Source organism: Triplophysa rosa, linkage group LG10 (genome assembly GCF_024868665.1).
Source record: "Triplophysa rosa linkage group LG10, Trosa_1v2, whole genome shotgun sequence".
In the NCBI taxonomy this organism is placed as follows: Eukaryota; Metazoa; Chordata; class Actinopteri; order Cypriniformes; family Nemacheilidae; genus Triplophysa; species Triplophysa rosa.
In genome coordinates, this window is record NC_079899.1 from 21251816 (window position 1) to 21274049 (window position 22234).

Here is a 22234-nt window from a genome sequence, read left to right on the forward strand (position 1 = left end):
ATGGATCATCTTAATGCCAAATATATTCAAAATAAATTCATACCTCTAGGAGAAGTTGTGAGTTTTTCATTTTCATTCAGCGGTTTTAACATCAGGGAGAAAACAAGTACACAAAGCTTTGATTCACCTTCGCAGTGGAATGTTAATTTATTTCCAACTTTACTTATAAATTATGCCTATGAATTGGTTAACATGAAAAATGTTACACTCTAAAAACGTGAGCTATTAAATGAGTTCATAATCATATTTTTGAACACTTTCTGAACCCGCAATATCATGTTTTATAATGTTATGTGGTCATATAAAGATCGACAAATTTAAAGGAGGTAAATAATGGATGAAGAATGCCAAGTTTTCAAGCTTACATTTTAAGTTGGTGTGCTTTGATTTGTCATCAAGGTATTTGAAGCATGTTCCATTTTGAACTATTTAAACTGCACATACTTGGCTCTACAATATCTACAAAACTTCGATAAACGCATGGTTTTGCCCTATATCCATCATTTACTGTGTGCATCACTAACAGCTGTGTTACATGGGTCATGGGGAAAGATAAAATATACAAGACCTGGCACTAAGGTCAGAGGGCTTTCCTAATGGCTCCCCAAATTTACTTACGACTTAAAATTGTTATGTCAAGACAAACTCTCTCTTTCATTTATACTTGCGTGGGAAAATTTGTATTGAATATAAATAAAATGTCTGGCATCCCTCAGGTCAGACGCTGAGCCGATTTCCTGAATATATTGATATTAGGATCATTTTTTAGAGAGAGCGGTCCGTTACCATCCAAACCAAACAGTCTGTTTTCGAAGGATGAGCATAAATGCCTTAATCTTTGAACTGCATACACATACATTTAAATATCTGCAAAAACATTTCACTTTAATTTATACAGGCCTACTTGGCAAAGATACGGTTTCGTAAGGCGCGACGCGAAAAAAACGGACCGGGTTTTCCCCCTCAGTTCTGCATCCTACCAATGAGAACACTTCACACGCTGCTTAGAATTCTGTTCAGTACCTGTTTACCAGACACAATCCTTAGCAGGCACAGCATGGGACCCTTTCCTGGAGTGGGGCTTGTGTTTGGCCCCGTTGTTTAACTTTCTTTTTCTGGTGCATCCATTTTTAACGTTGGCAACTTGTCCCGCTCTATCGTGCAGCATGGTGCTTTCCAAGACCGGGACAGTTGTGAATAACATCTTTCCGCTCGGAGAAGCGATGCCCGGCCACAACAAGGGGTTCTGTTTCATGGTACTTCCCTGGGACATGTTCTCCCTGAGCTTTTGCCGTTTAGTTATTGGCAGCCTTAAAGAAGCACAAGTTCAGCCAGAGACCTCTGTGCGTCACACGGTCTGATTGTGGTGCACATGTTCAGACTCATCTCTCTATGCATTGCTACGGACACATTTTTAAATCACGTGTACTCCACGACCCCTTACGGCTGTCGCGTTTTCCTTCTCTTTTCTTTTAATTATCATGCGCTCGAAGAGAAGGGTTTTCCACCATCTGGAGTTTTCCTGTGAACTCCTTGCGGCCGATCACCCCTCATTGAAATTTCCCAGAATTAAAGACAAAAAAGGGAAAGGAATCATTCGAGCAGCAGCTCAGCAGTTTTTCTTGCCTTTTATTTATTAAAAGGAAGAAATCAGTTGTACTACATGGAAACAGTCTTTCTCAAACAGATTCAGAGTGATCGTTTCAGCATGTTAACAGTCATAGTCGTTTGGATCAGAGCAGAGAGGTGTGGTCTCTCATCCAACCACAGACAGGACCGGCGACCATTTCGTCTGGGATTTTCATGCACACACCCACACTGTATCGATCCAAGCGAATGACTGTAAATCCGTCAGAGTCAGTTCTAGCCAAACATTCGAAAACACTTCTCTAACGTTCAGGAGTAAAACAGCCACTTTACATCAGTTTTCCTGTACACTGCAGTAAAAGCAAAGTGTCCAAACTAGACAGCTGGGACTACTGGATTCATGAAAAGTTACAGTTCTTAACCAAGAACGGTGAAATGAAATTGTTTTCTTTGTACAGTAATGAGTGATTTATCCGTGATTACTGGTGAAACGTACTGGACAGCATATCAGGGATGTAATGGCTAATGGAACATGAATGATTGTCATTTTACGACAGGGGAAGGAAAAACGTTACAACCGCATAAACAGGCCACATATTAAAAATAAGACATTGAATGTCAATAAAAATAAATTATTCTCTTTTTTTATAAAAAAGCTGGGTGCTTGTGCTTTCTCTTCCGTTCAGCAATTTGGTTTACGTTCATAAGCGAGATCCGTTACGTCGCATACAAATATTGCACATTCAAACTCGACATTATTTCGCGAAGGAACAAGGTATTAATAGTGCATCAACGAATCGTCTCAAAATGGAAGTGCAAACCACATGTCAGTATTGAGTGTCTATATTCATTTCATTGTAAAGTGGTTAGGAATGTTGAACTCCACCCAGGACACCTGCTGATCAATTTAAACAATTCAAGAAAAAAAATGACTTGGAGCCCAGCCCAAGTGTTTCCACTGGAGCCACCTTTAAACAGTCTCTGAAAGCACCTTATCCTCCTTTCCGTCCATCATACAAAAATAAATTCTTCTAGCATTCACAGAAAAGGCTATTTGACTTTTTTTCGAAAAACATTCACTTCCCGTAACTCTTTTCGAGCCAATGGCGAACATCTTTAAGGTTGTAGAAAAATGGACCCTTACCCCCGAGGTAAGCGATTTTGTTTTTCTGTACGATGCACACCCTCTCGTAAGACACACCGTAGGCTACGTTGGCGTTATTGTCCATGCAGTCCGCCACCAGTTGGCACTGAGGGGGCAAGGAGAAAACCTCCAGAAGTTTACGGGCTGCCAACATCCTCTCCTCCAAATTACGGTGTTTCCTCACTTCGAACGAATAGGGCTCCATGGGAGGTGCTACCCAGCCGTCCGAGGGATGAGCCTCATCGATGTAGACGAGCAGGAAGTCTGCCACGTCTGAAAATTCCTCAACCATCCGCCGGAAGACCGGCAGCTGGCTTATAAAGGGGGGTCAAGTGGCCGAGCCGAAGTTGACCACTAATGGGCGGTTGGGAGACTCAAAGTCCAGCAGGTGGCACTTGTCAGGGCTCTTACCACCGATGCTCCAGCATCTGTTTATGCCATGAACCTTCACCACCTTGGAGTTTGGAGCAGGCTCTCCCAGCTTCACCTAAACAAAACAGTTACACATTCATAGAACAGTTTACTACAGAGATTGCATCGTGCAAAGTGCTTATTTCGGTGGAGGAATAAGAGATAAAGCCTTTAAGAGTTACGTGTGAAATAAGCATGAGCTAAGTGTGAAAAAATGATTTAACAACTGGTTTAACAGTATCTGCAGTTAAGAACCTAAAGTGATGTGATCCTTGAATCTCACAGTTACAGATGCATAAGACTCACAAAGTCTACGCTTTATCACCGTTCTAAGTTGATAATGATGTTTTGAGCATGTGTTAGTATACACATTTTTGGATAAGAACTTAAACTTTTAAGCATCTTAAGCATCTTTAAGCTAATCTACATAATGAGCACAAGATCCCTTTGAGCCCACAAAAGACATTTTACAATAATGCCATTCTGTGACAGTGAGTGCATTTGGTTTTCTTACTCAATTATTGCTTAATTACTCTCATCCCATATCTAATAAAAAATGTGGTTATTATGCCACAAAATGTTTGCCTCAGGCAAGGCTATGCAACCAAATGATGACATATGGCTAGGCAGGACAATACATGCCCATTAACCTGCTATAGTTTACCCCACTGGGTGATGTTTGATTGATTTTCAGTTAAAAAGTAACAGGAACGGGGATGCAGACATTTAATGAATATCTGGTGAGGTCACTGACTGTCTGGAGGCCAAAGTTCACACACTTTCAAAGTGAATAGAACTGCACTGAATGTGTGGCATGAACAAATATATTCAAACTCTAGGATGCGTACCATTATAATATACGTATGTAACAGGATGCGTGCCATATTATAAATGTCACATATAAAAAAACATAAAACAAATTGCACTTTATTTTAGTCATTTACAACTTAAAATAGGCTAAAGGTTACTCAACATGGGTTGTGGTTGACTTCTAGTAATACTGAAAAATATAGTGCTGAAAACATACTTGCACTTTGATCAACATGTTTTGGGTGTAAGTAAACTTTTAACTATTCATTATTAACACTGTAATTGAAAGTGTCACCAAACGTTACATTATTGTGCTTACATTAACACAGCACTGACCAATGATTATAACGAAAACATTTGAATCTGTAAGCAGACACACTCGAAGACGCCAAAACCCGCTGTCATCCTTACCTGTTTGTAGGCATCCAGTAGAAAGCTGTTCCATACGGAGCGCACACCGGCCGTGGTCAACATGCGATGCCACTCACCCGTCGAGCCCGAGCAGCTCAGGAGTGATACCACGCGCTTCACCAGCACTACCGAATCATACAGCACGAAAAACAGGCAGTTGGAAAAGAAACCTGGCAAGATCTGCAAAGTCACTAGGAGGTCGACGCTAAGCATGCCCATTTCTCGCAGATTTGTAACAGGTGGTTTGACGCGCACTTTTTCTTATTCAAGTTCACCTTTCCGACTCATCTTGGTCAGATATCATCTCGTCTGCCGTCCCCCCTCCTAGCAAACTTTCATCTACCTAAAGAAAGAAGAGCCGACTTGAGTATGTGGGCGTATACGCACGGTGAACCCGATTCTGCGCTTCGCCAAGCATCGGGCGTAAAGACGCACGGAGGAGCGCCGGTGTCTTCTCCCGTCCTTTTCGCTTTACAGTTAACTAAAGGCTTTCCGCTGGGCAGGTTCCCGGATCGCCCCGTGTGTTTTTAGACCGTAAATCATTCCGGGCTTTTAAAATAAAGCTCGTGGTGGGAGCCTGACGTCACAACAAGGGGCTTTCTCTTTAGACGTGACGCGCAATATAAAGATGGAAACTGGTTATTGATTACAGGGGCGATTACGCGTGAACCTGCGTAATTGGAGACATGATTTTAGGGAGGTATAGATAAACTGACAGATAGACAGATTTAGTATAAAATGAGTTAAGCAAATAAAAGTAGACCGTTTATCTACTTATCTGATTAGATAATTGTTGGTGCTGCAAATAAGTGGATGCTTATCATTGTTGTGGTCGGGTAAGCATTAACACACAAAGCTTAACGCTATACTCTTTCCTCCATTGAAAGTGCATGGAGAGCCACATGGCCTCGCCCACAAATATTTCCAGTAATTATAGTGTGATTGACAATGTGACATCGCCCTTAACCATGTTTGCTCTTGTTTATCACAGAGCTTCCTGATATCCTGCCAAACTGGTTTGGTTCTATAAGTCATACGATTTTTTATGTTTAATGACCAAGTTCATCTGGTGGAGATCATAGCGCTCGAATCTCCGGGTGGTAACCCTCAGCGTGATTCCATACTGTATATGCGGCAGAGCGGCCAGGGCAACATCGTCTCTTATCCCACTGACCCAGAAACTTCATCCAAGCCAATTAAGGTCAGCAACACAAAGATTCCTTTGTCCTGTGGTCATTTGCATCTCAAACACACACATCCATCTCTACTTGTGTACACAGTGTTTACATGAGAGGCTGCTTACAGTGGTTTTCACCTTAGATCTGAGTCCAAAAGAAAACATGGAGGATAGCAGGGGATGGGGAAATTATGAAAATCTGTTTATCTTATACATCAGCCAGTCCCACATGAATAGTGCCGTAACAATAGCAGGATCGAGCAGGGTGGGGAATATCGCTCTCCCTTTCAGCCTAGTTTCATGACCAGCTCGGTGGGTCTCTCTTGACACTCAACTTACAGACTTGCATGCGATGGGTCGATGGGTTCGTCTTTACGAGCACACCAAGCCTGAACTTGTTTGGGTGTCCAGTCCATATTGTTTGGTACTCCGGTCCAACATCATTCTTAAACAAAACTGACCTTGCTGGAGCGCTAGCGCAGGGCCTGAAAGTGTTGCAATTATGTTTTTCAGCTCAGTCTAATTCATGTGGTACGATGTAGTGTTGTTTTTGGAAATGAAGTCTTGAACTTCAGGCAACAGGACATTATGAAAATATGCAGAGCCATAAAGTCTATAATATGCTATGCAATTTATGTTTACAGTGATATAAACATGTATACTGGCAAAAGATCCTTGCCAGAGCAGAATAACGATTCACTTTTGAAGATTGTTTTCAGACAGCGGTTTTTATTTATTCAGCGAATCAATTATTTCCTGCTTAAGCCTTGTTTATAGAGCTTTTATCATTGTTACAATGTATCACATGATTTCACATAGGAACGATTACGCCTTCCACGCCAAAAACACTGTCACGCCTAAGCCTTACAATAAGGTTCTATTAGTTAACACACAATGAAAAATACGTTTATCTCTTATCTAAGCCTAAAGGTACACATTAGAACATCATAAGGTACATCACAAAAAGACAGACTAAATTTTTTTCTGATGGTGTAAACAAGTTGCTTCCTTCCTAATATCTTTCAAACACATCAATTCACACTTTGACTTGAAGGTTCTGTAGTAAAAGACAATATTCTGACAAATTCAATATTCGATTCGATCCAGTTTGTCTGTTATGACAAGAGAAATCTCCTGTAAATTAAACGTTTGCAAAAAGAAAATTATTGTTAGAAAGCATCCTTCTCCATCGTTTCTTCCTGGTCATTTTATAATCTTAACCATTCTGACGGCCCAGTGCCATATAGCTTTTGATCCAAATGAGCCGTAACGATTGTTTGATATGTATAATTTATCATCGTGGTTGGAATATAAACCAAAGGTGTGGCTGCATTCTTTCAGGTTGCCAAAACCATAACAAACGTTACAATATCCCAAAACAGATCTCTGTTTATCACCCGTTGCATAAAACAACCCCTTTGATACAACATCAATATAGCGTCCTGAAGAATTGAAGAACGTAATATTCATGCCCTCAGATTTCAGATTGTTTTGGCAGATAGAAACATATTCGAGTCAAATGTTACATTCTGTCCTGTTGAATCAGCTTAGAAATGTTATATAAACTACTGGTGTCTTTTATTCCGCGGAAACCGTAAAACACGCATGCTATGATCTCCACGCTACACTGGTTGATATCATCCTCATTCGTTTTAGTCATTCAATGAGTCCAAGTGGATGGATTGCTTGTATTATTGTTGTGGCTCAGAATTGTAAACGGTCTCATCTGTTTTATATGTTCCTTGCAAATATTTATTCCCATCTGCACAGTGTGTACAAGCAGGAATTAAGCCAACGGACAATGAGAATGCAAACTTGGCTGGCGACGTCTTCATCCACAACAAACAGGAATATAGCCAAAAATTCAATTACTACCTCTGCGATGAGCTGGTGGCTCGTTCTAAATGAACTCTTTTTGGCCTACGTCGGTCTTTCTTGGACTAAAAAGAGGTTTATGCTTTTTCAAGAAGTGCATCCAGACTGTGAACTACTGAGCTTAGGGTGCTATCAGTATGCATTGATCGTACCAACTTTCCAATCATTTTAAGCACGATGTTTTGGGCACTCTCACCAGCAACCACTCAAAATGAGTCGCATATGTATTTTCTTTCTGATTATATATTTAGTTGCTTGTGAAAGGTTGAACTTACTTTCACCCTGCTCATCCTGATACACAGAATAGGATTAGCCGACTACACTCTCACACCACAAAATCTAACAGTGCATGTTTATGTAACAGCACATACAATGCGACCTGCAGACTAAATGATTTGACTGAAAATGTAATACAGACGTGTCAAATCGGTCAGCAGTGGGTTTCGCTGAGTGAACAGTTAGTTGAATGTGCATAGATTAGATGTAAAGCTTGTGGGTTCTCTGCACGCTTGCCCAGCTGTAACTGAAGACAATCCTTGGTTGCATTTCTGAAAAATGACATGAATTTGCAATTTAAAGTTTAAGCCAATAAAATGCTGAAATTACAAATGAAGTATATGGCATCTTTTTAGATTATATGATACACCCACCCCTTGCCTTGATGACAGCACTGGGCATTCTCAATCAACGAGCAGTTCATCTCGGATGCTTGTCAGCAATACTGCAAATAAAGATAATCAGAAACATGATCACTATGCCATGTGAATCTCATCACTACGCTCCAAAAAACTCCAAAACACCCTTCCCCTTTATACCCATATACCACTAATACTGTTTGGCAGATAGCATGAATTAAATGAATGGTGTTGGATTGGTTAAAGCTCCGGACAAGTAATGGTCATAGATTCAAAACAAGGAACTTTAAAATACCTGAAGAAAGCGGTTGCTTCACATTCCATCTCAGTTGCAAGGCTGGCACACGACTCCCAGAAAATCATGATGACACCTATGGTGTCGCTCCCAATGTCAAGGCCTTTACTAGAACTTTTGAGCTGTGAAAATAAATGGACTGGTAAACATCTACTGTTATAAAAACTAATGTGAAAATGTTATTGGAAAAGGACGCTTTTGTAGCCAAATGGCGTAATTACAACCTTAACCACCTAACTGGAGCATATTAACCACCTAAACATTGACAAGACAACCAGATACAACTGACTGAGAAAAGGACACTGACAGCTGGACTTGGATGACCACCAAAGAAGAGCTTTTTGTAAGAGAAAATATGTATCCATATAAATGCCTAGAGATCAAACACAATATTAGAATTTTACTGTATCTTCTAAAGGGATAGTTCACACTAAAATAAAGACTCTGTCATTATTTATTCATCTTATGTCGTTCAAAACATATACAGTATATGACTCTTTCCTCTATGTGGAACACAAAAGAAGATATTTTGAGAAATGTCTTGTTGGTTTTGTGTACTTTTGTGTGGGGTCCAAAGTTGTTTGGTTACCAATGTTCTTCAAAATATCCAAACAGGTTTGAATTGACATGGGGATGAGTAAACGCTGACTAAATGTTCATCTTTGGGTGAGCGGTCCCTTTAAACTTAATAGAGGAAAAAGTGAAGATAGTTCAACGCTTAGTCAAGGAACTTTCATCCCATTCCTTGAGTGCTAAAAACACCCTGTCAGCTGTGGAAAGTCAAGGACTTTGGCACACCACAAGCCCAGTGTGGCTCCATTCTTCCGATTTCCTCGAAATGCTGGCGAGGAGGTTCACTACGCTCGTCAGTATTTGGTTTTGTTTATCATGAGAGAGCCAATTGTGCTATTTGCTAGACAGTCTGAGTAAACATGCGGTCTGAACATGAGCTTGGCAAAATGTCTTATTTGGGGTCTAAAACTTTCTTTTCCGAGTATATGTTTGATAGGAAATTACAACTACAGGACTAACTTGATCTTTTCTCCACAGAGGGAACAACTTTAAAGATGGTTGGCAGAGAACTATGTTCTAAAATGGGATGATGGATTAGGCCAAGAATTGGGTCATGCAAAAGTTAAAAACACATCCAGGAGTTCTGGCAAGCCTGACCCATGTATTGTAAACCTAGATGCATCACATTGCTTCCGCACAAATGCCAAGCGTACAGTAGCTTCCGTGGAAGGATGTCTTGGGATCATGAGATGTTGGCGATATCTTGACCTGTTGTATCAGACCTGACGATCAGGTTGCCCTCTACACAACATCTCTACACAAAACCCTTAACATCAACAAATTGATTATTCATTACCATTAAAGGTCAGTGACGTAAAGACAATGGAACAAACGCAAGTTTTTCAGCACCTAAGCACACTTGCCTGATCTTATCTATGACTTTACGTCTTGCACATTAGCTTTATTAGTACTCAAGGTAATTGAATCATTATTCAAAAGCCAGAAACCACAGGATAATAGGATTAACTGGAAACTAACACCAATCGCCATAATCTCTTTAGCTCTCTGTAACGCCAGTTAATCAATGAAATTGATTTTGTTTTTAAACAAAACTTCAAAGAAAACAATATGAAAATAGCTTTACTTGCTTTACTACAACTCTCTAACTCAATGATTGTTAATCCTCTCCCGATTCTTGTTGTTTGTAAAAAAGCGTTTGGCTTTAATTACCTTCAAGTTGTTGTTTTATTTCGTTTCTTTGTCCCTGTTAAATTACCATTGTACTATAATTATACATGTTCACGTATACATGATTTCCAAAGAAACTTTTTTCTTATCTTTTGTCCAAAAGATAACCTAATAAATAAATAACCTAAAAATTTCAACCTAAATGTCGTTTTAATTCAACCATGAAATATGAAATTTGACTTGACTAGTGGTCAAACAGGTAACACATTATAATAAGGTTGTATTTGTTAACATTAGTTATTAACATATAACACAATTTAAATAAAACAAAATTTAAGTAAAGTTAAGAAGTTAATTTCCAATGAAATAATATGAACTATGAACAACTGTATTGGTTTTAGCATTAACAAAGATAAATTAATGACAAAATATATATTGAATATTGAATAAATATTTCGCTTATTGTTTGTTCCTTTTAGCTAATGCATTAACTCTTGTTAATAAATGAGACCTTAATGTAAAGTGATACCAACTGAGATAAGAACTCTCATCTGTCCTAATAGAATACGAATCAGAATCTATTACTAATAATAATGCACCTGACATTTGTGGTACGATACATATAATTACAATAACCAATTCCCTCTCTCTGTTTATGTTCATTTTTCGTGATTAAAGTCCCAGTCACTATCTTGTGGATGTGATTAATTACTCTGGCAAGTTTGGCAGCTGCAGAAATGTTGCTGCAGATGTTTAGAGGCATCAAAATCCTCCAAAGGCTTTGAATATAGAAACAGAGAAAAAGACCAATTGTGGGATAATCCCGTCCTTGGGATAAATTGTGTTCTTTTTTATGAGACCGTAATTCAAATTTAGTCAATTGGATCACAGAAAACTTTAACCCTGTTAACATAGAATAATATCTTCAAAAGGCATACATATTGTGCAAGTCGCTGTAGATCCTACCCCTCACTGGCTACCACTTTAATTTGTGCTTGTCAGTAAAAAAAATGTCAGTAACAAGAAGTCATGAAAGAAAACACGAAAGCAGGTCTTGAAGCACAGAGACGTCTAGGTGGAAAATTAAGGAAACCTCCAGTCTTTGAGTAAGGTTTGTATAGTCTCATTTATAAACAGTATGAGCTGTTTCCCGTTCTGGCTGCCTTTGGGGGGTGAGAGGGGTTTATGGGGTGAGAGACAGCTGGGGGTGGAATAGTGTGTATCCAAAAAACGCATGGACGGTTTGTCCAGGGAGAGAAACCACAAAATTTGTGGGGACCACAAATAATCAAACATCAGCATAAATAGCCTCTGCCCCCTGTTATCGTAACTGTTATGCATGTTATTTTTCTCCATTAAAAATCAAGTAGCACGTATATAATCTCAAATGCAGAGAATGATGATGGCAATAATTTTGAATCACGTTACTGAAGATTTGGAAAGAACTGGTCGTATGTAATGTAGTAATTGTTGTAACAGATCTACATACAGCACAGCAGGTTCATGAAAGTCATTCACTGTTACTGCGGGTTCATGAAATACTGATTTATGTCCCAGCATTTTTGTATTAAGACCATGACTGAACGGCATTATTGACTGATTAACTGAAATTCTGAAATGGATTTTTTAAATGTATTGATCTAAAATATACTTCAAAACCAATACACAACCTGACATGACGGAGATTTAGTTATATAGGTTTATCTATCTATATATTCTATTGCATTCAAGGTGTGTGTGTATATATACTGTATTTTTCGTATACGTTTCTGGTTATGTGTAAATGCTTTCAATAAATTCTATTAACAATAGTGCAAAACGTTGTTTGATTGTTAAGGAGAAATGCTTCGCAGATTTATGGGCTAGGAGGTAGTGTGCCTACTTTAGGAAAACACATTCCCTTGCTCTTCACCCAATAATGTCCTGTACCTTCTATTCAAAATTTACAGGACTTTAATACAGCAAAAGAGACCAATAGAGACAACATGCATAATTCAATCTAAAGCACTTTCCCTCAATTTTATTCTATTTCTAATTCTATTCACCACATTATTGCTACACTTGTCCCATCAGCTACAGTATGCATGAATTAGTGTTAAACAATTAGAAAAAAAATGATTAGAAAAAGTGGGCACACAGTGTTTATGCACAGTCATGCATTTGACTTTTATTTTGTTAAGGCGTCATTAGCATTTCTATTCTTTTATTTTGCATTATTATACTAATAAATTGATTTAAATACAGGCTAATCTAAATGTAATACCCTGGTTCATGTATAATCATAATAAAAGCTTTATATTTACATGGTGGCATTATGTTAAGTGTTAAGTGGTGCTCACCCAGACAAAACTCACCATACCATGATGCTGGCACACTGTCAGTGGTTTCTAGGGCGTTGCTAATTGGTTGCAAAATTGTTCTAGCGACAACTGTAAGAAGTTGTAAAACTGATGCTTATCTTGCAAAACACATTTGCAAAAGCGATGGTACAAAGCTATAGTGTCGTGGGTGGTCTTCATGACGCAACTCCATCCCCCCACACCATTCAGATCAAAGTGCCACACTGGATGTTATTAAAGCTCAATGCATCAAAATAATCTACGCTTTCCAGAAACAGTTACATTTCAAGGGAACTCGACGGCTTCTGTGAACAGATTTAAGTTTAACAGGAGTGTTCACTTCACGCTGTTTACTCAGCAAACAAAAAATGGACACTACACTAACACAGACTCTGATGCTTTAGGTAAAGTCTGTTTTGAAACTGGACGCACAAAATGTATTGAATGAGCTGGCAAAAGCCTCCCAGCTGAGGCATGAAAAACGTGTCGAGTGGGCGGCGCTGACTCTGTTTGCCGGTGGAGATTTGAAGTCAGCGTTGCCAAGAGTTCTCAGAATTACACGTCTGTCTGTGTCGTGTCATGTTTAGGGGGGGCATGTAATCCACAGCAAGACACGTGGCAGGTTCATGCTTATTATTTATATCAGATCACAAAACATTTTTTATGTATTAAATGGTGCTTAAAATGTCGAATAATCGGATGAAACGTGATGCGACATTGTGGATAAATTTAAACAGCATGTTTAAAAAAAACACTTGCATAACAAATCAACTGCGCTCAACCAGCGAAACATTTCCATCCCACAAGAAGAAAATATTGACAGTTCATTTATTTTGCATCTGCTTTGATTCAATAAAACCTCAATAAAAGAAGGCCATGCATTGCTTCCAAGTTGCATTACATGAGAGTAGCTGTGAACCTGAAGAGACGAATCAACGGGACACAGATACTGTCACAGGCCTTACAGTACATAACTTTGCATAACTAACAAAAGTCTTTGGCAGGGGAAAAGAGCACGGCACCAGATCGAAGGGAGACCGAGCCTTACATGATAATAAGAAACAGCTCAAGAAAGAAGAAATACGATCAGCCCACTTATGAAACATTTGACTTTTCACTTATATTTTACTTGCAGACATAATGCAACAGCCATCTGCCCCCCATACTTCCAAGAAAACATTGATTGGTTGCTTTAATTTCTCAGTAATCAAGATGATCCTCCACCTCTCACAGAACCCATGAACTCATGACCTGGCGTGCTATAGTAATGAGCTGGCACCGGGACCTGAACTAGAACAATGTCTTCCCTCTGCCTCCGTCCAGAGATCAGATCTTCCCCAGCGACCCAGACAGTCCGCACACATGCCAGGTTTATGGATTATCTATCTTTAGGAATATAACCGTCTCCTTTCATCACCGTTCACCCACATGCAGATGGAACGTATGCCCACTCTACGATTTAGAAAGCGGTTTCATTCTATTCTACAAAAGGCTTTGTTCTCGGTTATGGCCACAGCCTTGTTGTATTACAATAAACAGAACGTTCTGTGCTGGGTAGGACACTGCAGAACAAGTTTTGTGTTTAAATCGACCGGCTCTGCCCACCGCGATTGTATGATTTATTCTGTGGATTATATGTATACGTTACACCAAAGGAAACAAAACCTCTGGAAGGTCATTGAGGGCGAACGCGTCTTATTTATGCAAGGTCTGTTCATTCGGATCCCGTAACACACATGAACCAAATGAGCTGCATGAAGTGTTTTACCAACATACCGTAACTCAACTGGCCCATTTGACCGTTTAAAGTTCATTTACCTTTAGGTTTTACCCAACCTGCATAAAATATCCATTTCTATAAAACCTTTGTATGGCAAAGATGGACGTCTGGTCGCTCTTAAAGGGATAGTTTACCCCAAAATGAAAATTCTGTCATCATTTAGTCACCCTCAGATTGTTCCCAAACCTGTATATATTTCCATATTCTGCTAAACACAAAGGAAGATATTTGTCAGTAGCCAAACAGATCTCATCCCCCATTGAGAGTATTTACAGTATTTTACCCTACTATGGCAGTAAATGGGGGATGAGGTCTGTTTGGTTACTGACGTTCTTCCAAATATCTTCCTTTGCGTTTCGCAAAACAAAGAAATTGATACAGGTTTGGAACCAAATCCGTATGATTGATTTACTTCTGTGGAACACAAAAGAGGATATTTTGAGAAATGTCCCAGTGGTTTTGTCTAAGTGTACATTCTTCCAATTAACGACATTTTTCTTTTATCAAACGAATAACTTGTTCCGCCTTTAAAACAACATTCCTTTTCGGCTAACGTCACAATCCCTTCGATTTTTTTCAACCACTCCCAGCTTCATTCTGGTATGTAACACTCACTTTTCACAACCAATTAAAAGTACCAAAGTATTTGGTCACGAGCATTGTTTTAAGTTTGAAATGTTAAGGCTTGGGGAGCTTCTCATTAAAGAAAGAGTCATAAAATAAAACAAGAACATCTCATAGCTGCGCTTTCAGTCTCTTCGGGTAAAGCAATGGAAATCCAGTGAATTTCTCAGTTACCGCATCCACGTCTGACGTACTCTCTGGTATTGTGTCTGTCCACCCAATTTTTACTGGTACACAATAAAGCCTGTCAAAATAATACTGTGGCCTGGATGGAGGCAGATTTTAAGAAAGGAAAGTGGTTTAATGATGCGAAACTAGTTTGTCAATTACTGAACGTACTATAGGCTGTTGTGGTAGACGCATCTCCCCTGGGCATCAAATGGCACTCAGACTAACAAGCTGAAGGCTCCGCCGGTAGCTCGCTGACTGGCACGCCTGACGCCCTGAGGTCACGGGTTCAGTTTGTCCAGAACGCAGGAAACTCTTCTAACAAGTAGATCAGAGACTGCCGATGGTGGTGGGAAACTTTACTACTACAACTGGGTTGTTTACCCATGCAGAACATTTCATCTGATAAGACTGGTCAAATGTCTGCCCTCATTTGATATTAACCGGTTTAATGTCTGATCTCTATAGAGGTGGGTAAAACGGTGGCAAAATTTTGGCGAGTGGCGTGAGTTTGGGGAGGGGCCGGGACTATCTGCATGGCCAATCAGCTGCTGACTGGGAGACCTGTTTAGAAAATTGTTTAATTTATGGCACAGAGGTTACACATTTCTCATTAAACGCCCAAAATACTAGATCGTGACGATTTATTTTAATATATTAACAAGAAAATGATTACTTATAGGTTGTTCACAGTTTAAAAAGCATTTTCTCATGCTAAAGCTTCTCTCATGCATTAGTGTGCGAGCTCTGTTTTTCACATTATGTGACAGCACCGGCCCTGAGATCCGCTCTGGTGTACAGAGAAAACAACCGGTGCATTGTGAGAGTAAATGTGAGTGGTTCAACCTCAGGCCTTAAAAATATCAAGGGAATCTTTAAATATAATGAATTCTATGTATACCCCTCAGCGGTTTCATAGACTTAAATCTGATGTATACATACAGAACGTTCTCTAAGAAAAGTTCAAGAGTTTTCAAGTTTTGCCTCTTACATTTTTCTAGGTCACTAATCAAGTAAATTCGTGACCAACTTATTTGTACAAAGAGGCACATGGGACGCTTTTTGAAACCAGGTTTCAATTGAAACAATTGACAAAAAAACATTGAAACCCAATAGAAACCATTACAGAAATTCTAATGGTTTCCATTAAAATACCATTATGAACCATAAGCTTTTTCTATTACAATTACAAATGTCCTTTTTGTAGTGTGTTTTGGGCATTATTCCAATAGGATGCATCACATACAGTAGACACTATTATACTTTTCATTAAAAGCAATTCCATTTTCTATTATAACCATTAAAACCATTCGATTTTCTATTGTTTCTCTGCATGGAAAAAAATTCAACATCTAATCTAAGGCCATTTTGAGAGTATAGAAGGAAATAAAGTTACTAAACTAACTGATCACTCGAGTCATTGCCTTGTACATTAGATAAAATATGAGAAATGTATGGATCATACAGGCTCATAACTCTTGCACCGCAAGCTTTTCGTGCACCTGCCGATATAAATTGCATTACTAAATGAAGTACTATATGGGGAATTCCACCCAATTTTAATGTTTTTAATAGTGAGTTCTCTATCACAGCTGTTCATGAGACATAGGCAAATATGTGCTGCTTTGCCAAATGCAGGAATCAAGAGATTCATCCATAATACCTTTTGGCTGTAAAGTTGCAGCCTCCCAGCTTGAGAGAAATGGCTGGTTAAGAGTGTTGGGCTGAAGCCAAACTAATGCAGATCTGGACCAGACAGCTGTAGCAGGAACAGAAACAGTACACAGATCAAAACCCAATGATAAATTGACTCTGTATGGTGACGATTTACAGTCATGCAGTCTTAATGGTGGGTTAATGGGACAATATAAAAAATAAAGGTTTTTGAATGGCCTTTGTGCCTCTCACAAGAGCCCTCTTTTTGTCATAAAACATTTTTGTTGTCTTGGTTCATATTTAGCAATACTCCCAAACCTCATCCATAAGGCTCAAGTGTTTATCAACACCAAACCAGAAATCTGTTCCTCTTGACTTTATTCTACTGTTCAGAATTAATAGTAACATTATTCTTCATGGATCTTTTTTTTCTAAACTAGAGAATAAAACGGTAACTGTATAAAGATTATGCCATCAAACTGTAAACCATTTTTTGGAATTTTAATTGCAACCTTATTTATAATCCACATTTATCTATTTCATCTGGTTGATAATATAGAAAACAAAAAATGATTTTCTCTTTCATTCCTGTTTGGCCACATGCATTGAACCACGGCCCCCATAGTGAAAATAATGCATTTGATAAGTCCGATTATCAGTCATTTTGCTAATACGAATGAATTGCTGTACCCTTTAAAGTATCACGTGGAGTGTCCAGAGCTAGAGCATGATAATGAATATGATTGGCTACCATGAAATAACGGTTTTGAATTCTTAAAGTGTGACAGACTGTTAAAGCCATCACTATGAGATTTCAACACTTCTGTCGAGTGTAAATATTTCCCCTGGTACCAAGCAAGAATTACGACAGCAAAATGTTGCGTTACAGGTGTAAGGAATAAAAAGCATGATGTCTGAACAGTAAGTCTGCGGTTCAGACACAAGCTATTAAAAGTCAATATCTGTAGCGCTGAGACAGAACATTTAAATGCACAGCAACAATCCTGAAAGACGACGTTACCAAGGGCCAGAATGTTCTCTTTAAATGCCTGAAATGCATGAATAATTAAGTTTCTATTCAGTCAGTTTAAACGGAAAGCAATCCAGTTGAATTCAACTTTTATTATTATTAAAACTGTTTCTTGGTGACACGTGTCTACACCGGATGCAGCACGGCACGACGCAACGACAATAGAACGTACTAGAAATAACACAACAGACCCATTAAGAACAAGCCATTCCTCGTATCGCGTCCGGTGTGCATCCAGTGTGGACAAAATTTGAAATTATAATGGTTCTAATGTGTTCTGTACCAAGCAAAACACAGTGTAACACATCATCAAAAGTCTATCATTAATGGCATTATTTTACCATTATATCATTGAGGCATCTTTAAAAAAAAGATCCTTACTGTTCATCCAGCATTGAAAACATTTGCTCCGACACAAGTGAGCGATACAGAAGAGGTCTGTTATCAAACTTTGTTTGTTCATTACAGACAATAAACAACCCACTGTGGAATGGAAGTCTGTGTCAACAAAATTTGACACGAGAGGAGAGACAGAGAACAGAAGAGAAAGATTCAATTACAGTACATGACTATTAGTGTCTTACACTTGAGTGACATGGCAGGTTGTGGATGTTTATATCATGTATGAGTTACATGAAGCTGAAGTGTAATATCAACATTGCTTTGCTGTCAAAAACAGCAAGACATATTGCACACACTGCGCACACATGGGTAGTCATTAAATGTGTTCACATTCACAACAGTATGGTGAGAACTATTAAAAAAGGCGAAGAAAGAAAACCACATTACTGTACTTCATTTTCTTTTCTTGAGTCACTTCGCCTCGTTCTCGGGGTTCTGCTGAACTTGTTGCACCGCGGCTGCACTTGACGGTGTTTTAGCCTCTGTGAATCTCCCAAGCCATTTTTCTGTGAACTTGGAGGTTTATGGTCATTTTAGTGTCCAATAATTTCTCGTTTCTTGGATGTACAACTTCCTTCCAGTCCTATTGGCTCTTGGCTCCCTCTTCTCATTTTGTCTCCTCTGCTCTCTCGACTCGACCCGTGATCCACTTCCTCTTTTCATCTCTATCGCCTGTCTGGCCCACCCTCTGCTCACAGGGTGATATTGATGGTAAATGCCCCCGATGTCCCATGTCCATAGTGATGGCTCCTTTTTTGTTCCTTTCTGACCTGTCTTTTTTATGCATATTTTTACAGACGATTATGCAGTTAGTACATTTTCTCTGTGTTGTTTTTAGCTGTAATCGTTAAGTCTTCCGAATATCTCCTCTGTGGTTATTTGAAATGATATGAGGGTGAGTAAATATGTCATTTGTAAATGCGATGCATCAACAATTCTGTCTATAGGTGTCCAAACAGAAGGTCGGAGTGCATTTACATAAACATTCTTGTCATCCATCAATTGCCATGACCAACATCTCATGAAATCTGTGATCTGTTCCTTGACTTTGTTAGAAAAGTGCTGAAGTGTGGTTTTTGTGACTGGCAACCCGCTGTCAGACAGGAGCTGACAGGTCACCGGACAAGTAATTTAAATAAACCGACTTCTGAGTAGAAGAGATGTGTAGCTTCCTCAATGATTGTGGATTTCAGAATTTTTTTATATTTTACATTTTAGATTATTGAATTATTTACATTTAATAATTTCAACATGCTCATGAACTCCTTTCCAGCCAATGCAGAGTTTTCTCTTCAATTAAGAGACAGCACTTCCCCGCCAAAGATGAGATTTTACGGCATTTCATGTTGCTGATTTTACAGCAATTCACGTTTCCGCTATTATGGAGTAGGTGTTATCCACCTTATAAAACAGTACAGTCTAAACGGATTCAAAACCAGTAAATACTCTGTAATCATCGTTCTAAATCTGATCTGAAAAAAATTATCCCTTTGGTATTTTTAAAGAAACCTAGACATTTTTGAGATATGATAAAAAAGAACAAATGAAAAGTTTTTTGGTTTAAAAGAAGAGGCTCTGTTCCTTCATTTGATATATTGTATGTTTATGTATTTAATTAATATTTGGGCAGCCATTCAAATTTTGTGAAAATCGTAAAAAATGCTGCCGCTGGCTGGCAACTTAAAAAAAAATGCTGGCGGGGAAAGAGTAAAAAAATTGTCTATTTAGTATCGATGCTACGTTGTTGCATCTTTAATAACAACCATAAAAATTAAATGTTTCATGCTCAACAAGGTAGACTATGAAAATAATTATACTGCAGATAAACATCAAAAAAAGTTTAAGAAATAGTCAAAATCCAATTCAATTTATAAAGCACAATAAAAACAACTGTAGTTGACCACGGTGCTGTACAAACCTTTGCTAAAAAGACAGAAATAAATACAAACAGTTTTGACCGCAATGCACTAAAAAGGAAAACAATCAAAAACAAAATGATAGGTGACAGATCCTTATACTCTAAGGAAAGTCGTAAGCCTTGGAAAAAAGGTACGTTTTTAACTTGGATTTAAATTCAGATTCGGAAGAGACTAATCGGAGGGAGACTGGAAGACTATTCCAAAGTTTCGGCCTAGCCAATGAAAAAGCACTGTCACCCTTCAACTAGTGTTATTATTTAATATCATATCAATCTTATTTTCTTCATAATCTCAATCCAGCCAGTCTCAGTAAACCTCATATTTAGATCAGCGACACATACGACTCCATTCAATGCCTCCTTGACCTAAGCCGTGAAAATAGATAAAAATAGAATATTTTTCTTTCTATACATTTTACGGAAAAGATAAATCCTGACCTCTTCAGAAAGGTTCTAAAGCCAGTTAGATTACCTAGCCCTGCACTAAAACTCAATCAGAGAAGCTTTTGTCGGTCCGTAGCGCCTGGATAGAGAGCGAGCGCCACAGTGACCTTTCTACAATAGCCACTGCACTACAGTGTGAACTATGGAGCTTAACAGCAGCAAATACGACTGGTCTGTTCCGAAGAGACAATAGCCTTCTGTAGGATAGCTTGAGTACTTTGCAGACAACCGTCAAAAACATGAGCTTTTCTGGATTAAAGCAGTCTATCCGGCCATTGTGGGGTCATCAGCTTTAAGAAGACAGAGCGGCGAAGACAAACAGCAGAGCCATTGTAAAATTCCTATTGCATCAGAGCTATCACAAGAAGCACGGAGCCGCAGAGACGGAGGGCCAAAATCAACAGGCCGTCTGAAACCAGCCAACATTATAATTACATTGGAGGCAAAAGAAGCGATGCACTTTTTGATCACGATCACAGAGATGAGTAAAGGTTTCGAATTTAGGGTAACGCTCGGTTGATTTGGACCACACCGAGCTCTGAGACAAACGCTTGCGGACAATGAACGATGTGTTTGACGGATCGTTTGCCCGTCTGTGCCGGCCACGGACCCCGAGAGAAATAAACCACAATAGAGTGCTTGAAGAAATGATGTGTAAATGACGAAAATACATATTGTGGCCAGCATGCGATTATAGAGCTCCATGCCGAGCACAGGGGCCAATCAGATGGGAGTAACTGTGGGGGGCGGGGCATGTATGAGATTATGGCGAGGGGCATCGGTTACGGGCCAGAAGCCAAATGAAGAGACTCAAGAGAGGATTGATGCTTGATTCTTTGTTTCTTATTCAAAAGGGTAGACCGCTTCCTTGTGTCGTGTGCCGCAGAGATCTGTCACGATATTAACGTGCCTTCAGGGGCTCCTTGAGATTAACTCCCTGTGAAAATGAAGGATGTCTTTGAAGATTTATGTGGGTTTAAAGCAAGATCTGAAATTAACAAGGACCCGGGGCAAAAATAACACGGAATGTGGAAAAATGCCCAAGACATTTCAAACACAAGGGTAAAGAGTGTCTCTATAGTGATATGTTTTGCATTTACAAGCACCTTTGTATTTGATGCGGAGTTGATTCAAAGCGTTTGACGTAAATTGACGTAAACAGTTTTTTTTTGCGTGTAGTTCGAAAAGATATTTGCCTTTCTGTCACTGCTTTAAATGCTAGATATTGTGCGAAGACCATGATATGGTAATGAGCATGTAACCGTTGATCCATGGACAGTTTTTTCCGGCACTCTATTGGTCAATAGGGTCACTATCTGGACTAAGGTTTGGCAGTCTTCCATGACCTTCTTCTGGTCCGAGACAGAAAGCAAATTGACAAATAAAAAACTGATAAACAAACACACAGACGGCTTGATAGGACATCTGAACACGCTAAGATCCGCTACAGTGCGCTCGGATGTGCAGGCCAGATGGCGTTGCCAACCACCTTGGCAGCGCATGCTGCCAGCCACATCAGCGGCACCCTTAACCATCCGGAAGACATCAAAACCATTGATTTGTTACATGCCACACTAGTCAGGCATAAACTGAAGAGTTGAAAACGATCCAGAAAGAACGTTTTGAGTCTTTTCTGTGTTTTTCATTATCTATAGGCGCAATGGCCTATGAAAAGTCGAGGCAAGTAAAGATGAAATGGACCTTATTGAAACGTTTGAAATATTATATCCTAAGCTAATGGCATAGAACAGATGAATATAAAACACAAAACACAGGCCAAGAAAAGCATCTCTGTCCATGTGTGGACTGCACTGTATGCATCCAGAA

General features: G+C 39.1%; 2 protein-coding genes across 6 annotated transcripts in view; both read right to left on the bottom strand.

The window, feature by feature from the left end:
• Positions 1–1577: 1577 nt before the first annotated feature.
• Positions 1578–5026, bottom strand: dio2 (iodothyronine deiodinase 2). The gene is made up of 2 exons (XM_057343820.1): positions 4364–5026; positions 1578–3218 (listed from the first exon to the last, which is right to left on the bottom strand). Exons 1-2 carry the CDS (start codon positions 4580–4582, stop codon positions 2664–2666), a joined length of 774 nt encoding a protein of 257 aa, XP_057199803.1. The 5' UTR covers positions 4583–5026; the 3' UTR covers positions 1578–2663.
• Positions 5027–6166: 1140 nt separating this feature from the next.
• ston2 (stonin 2) overlaps positions 6167–22234 on the bottom strand; it is a 47029-nt gene continuing 30961 nt past the window's right edge. Inside the window, exons 8-10 of one of the 5 annotated variants that reach the window (XR_008963677.1) lie at positions 8346–8467; positions 8066–8136; positions 6167–7963 (exon numbers count right to left, since the gene is read on the bottom strand). Coding sequence is in view for 4 of the 5 variants with exons in the window: in XM_057344096.1 (XP_057200079.1) it covers positions 16668–16716 (49 nt within the window). In the remaining variant the exon portion in view is untranslated. Of the gene's footprint in view, positions 7964–8065; positions 8137–8345; positions 8468–16620; positions 16717–22234 lie in introns of those variants that run through there. The other 4 variants (XM_057344096.1, XM_057344097.1, XM_057344098.1 and 1 more) reach the window with 4 other exon arrangements.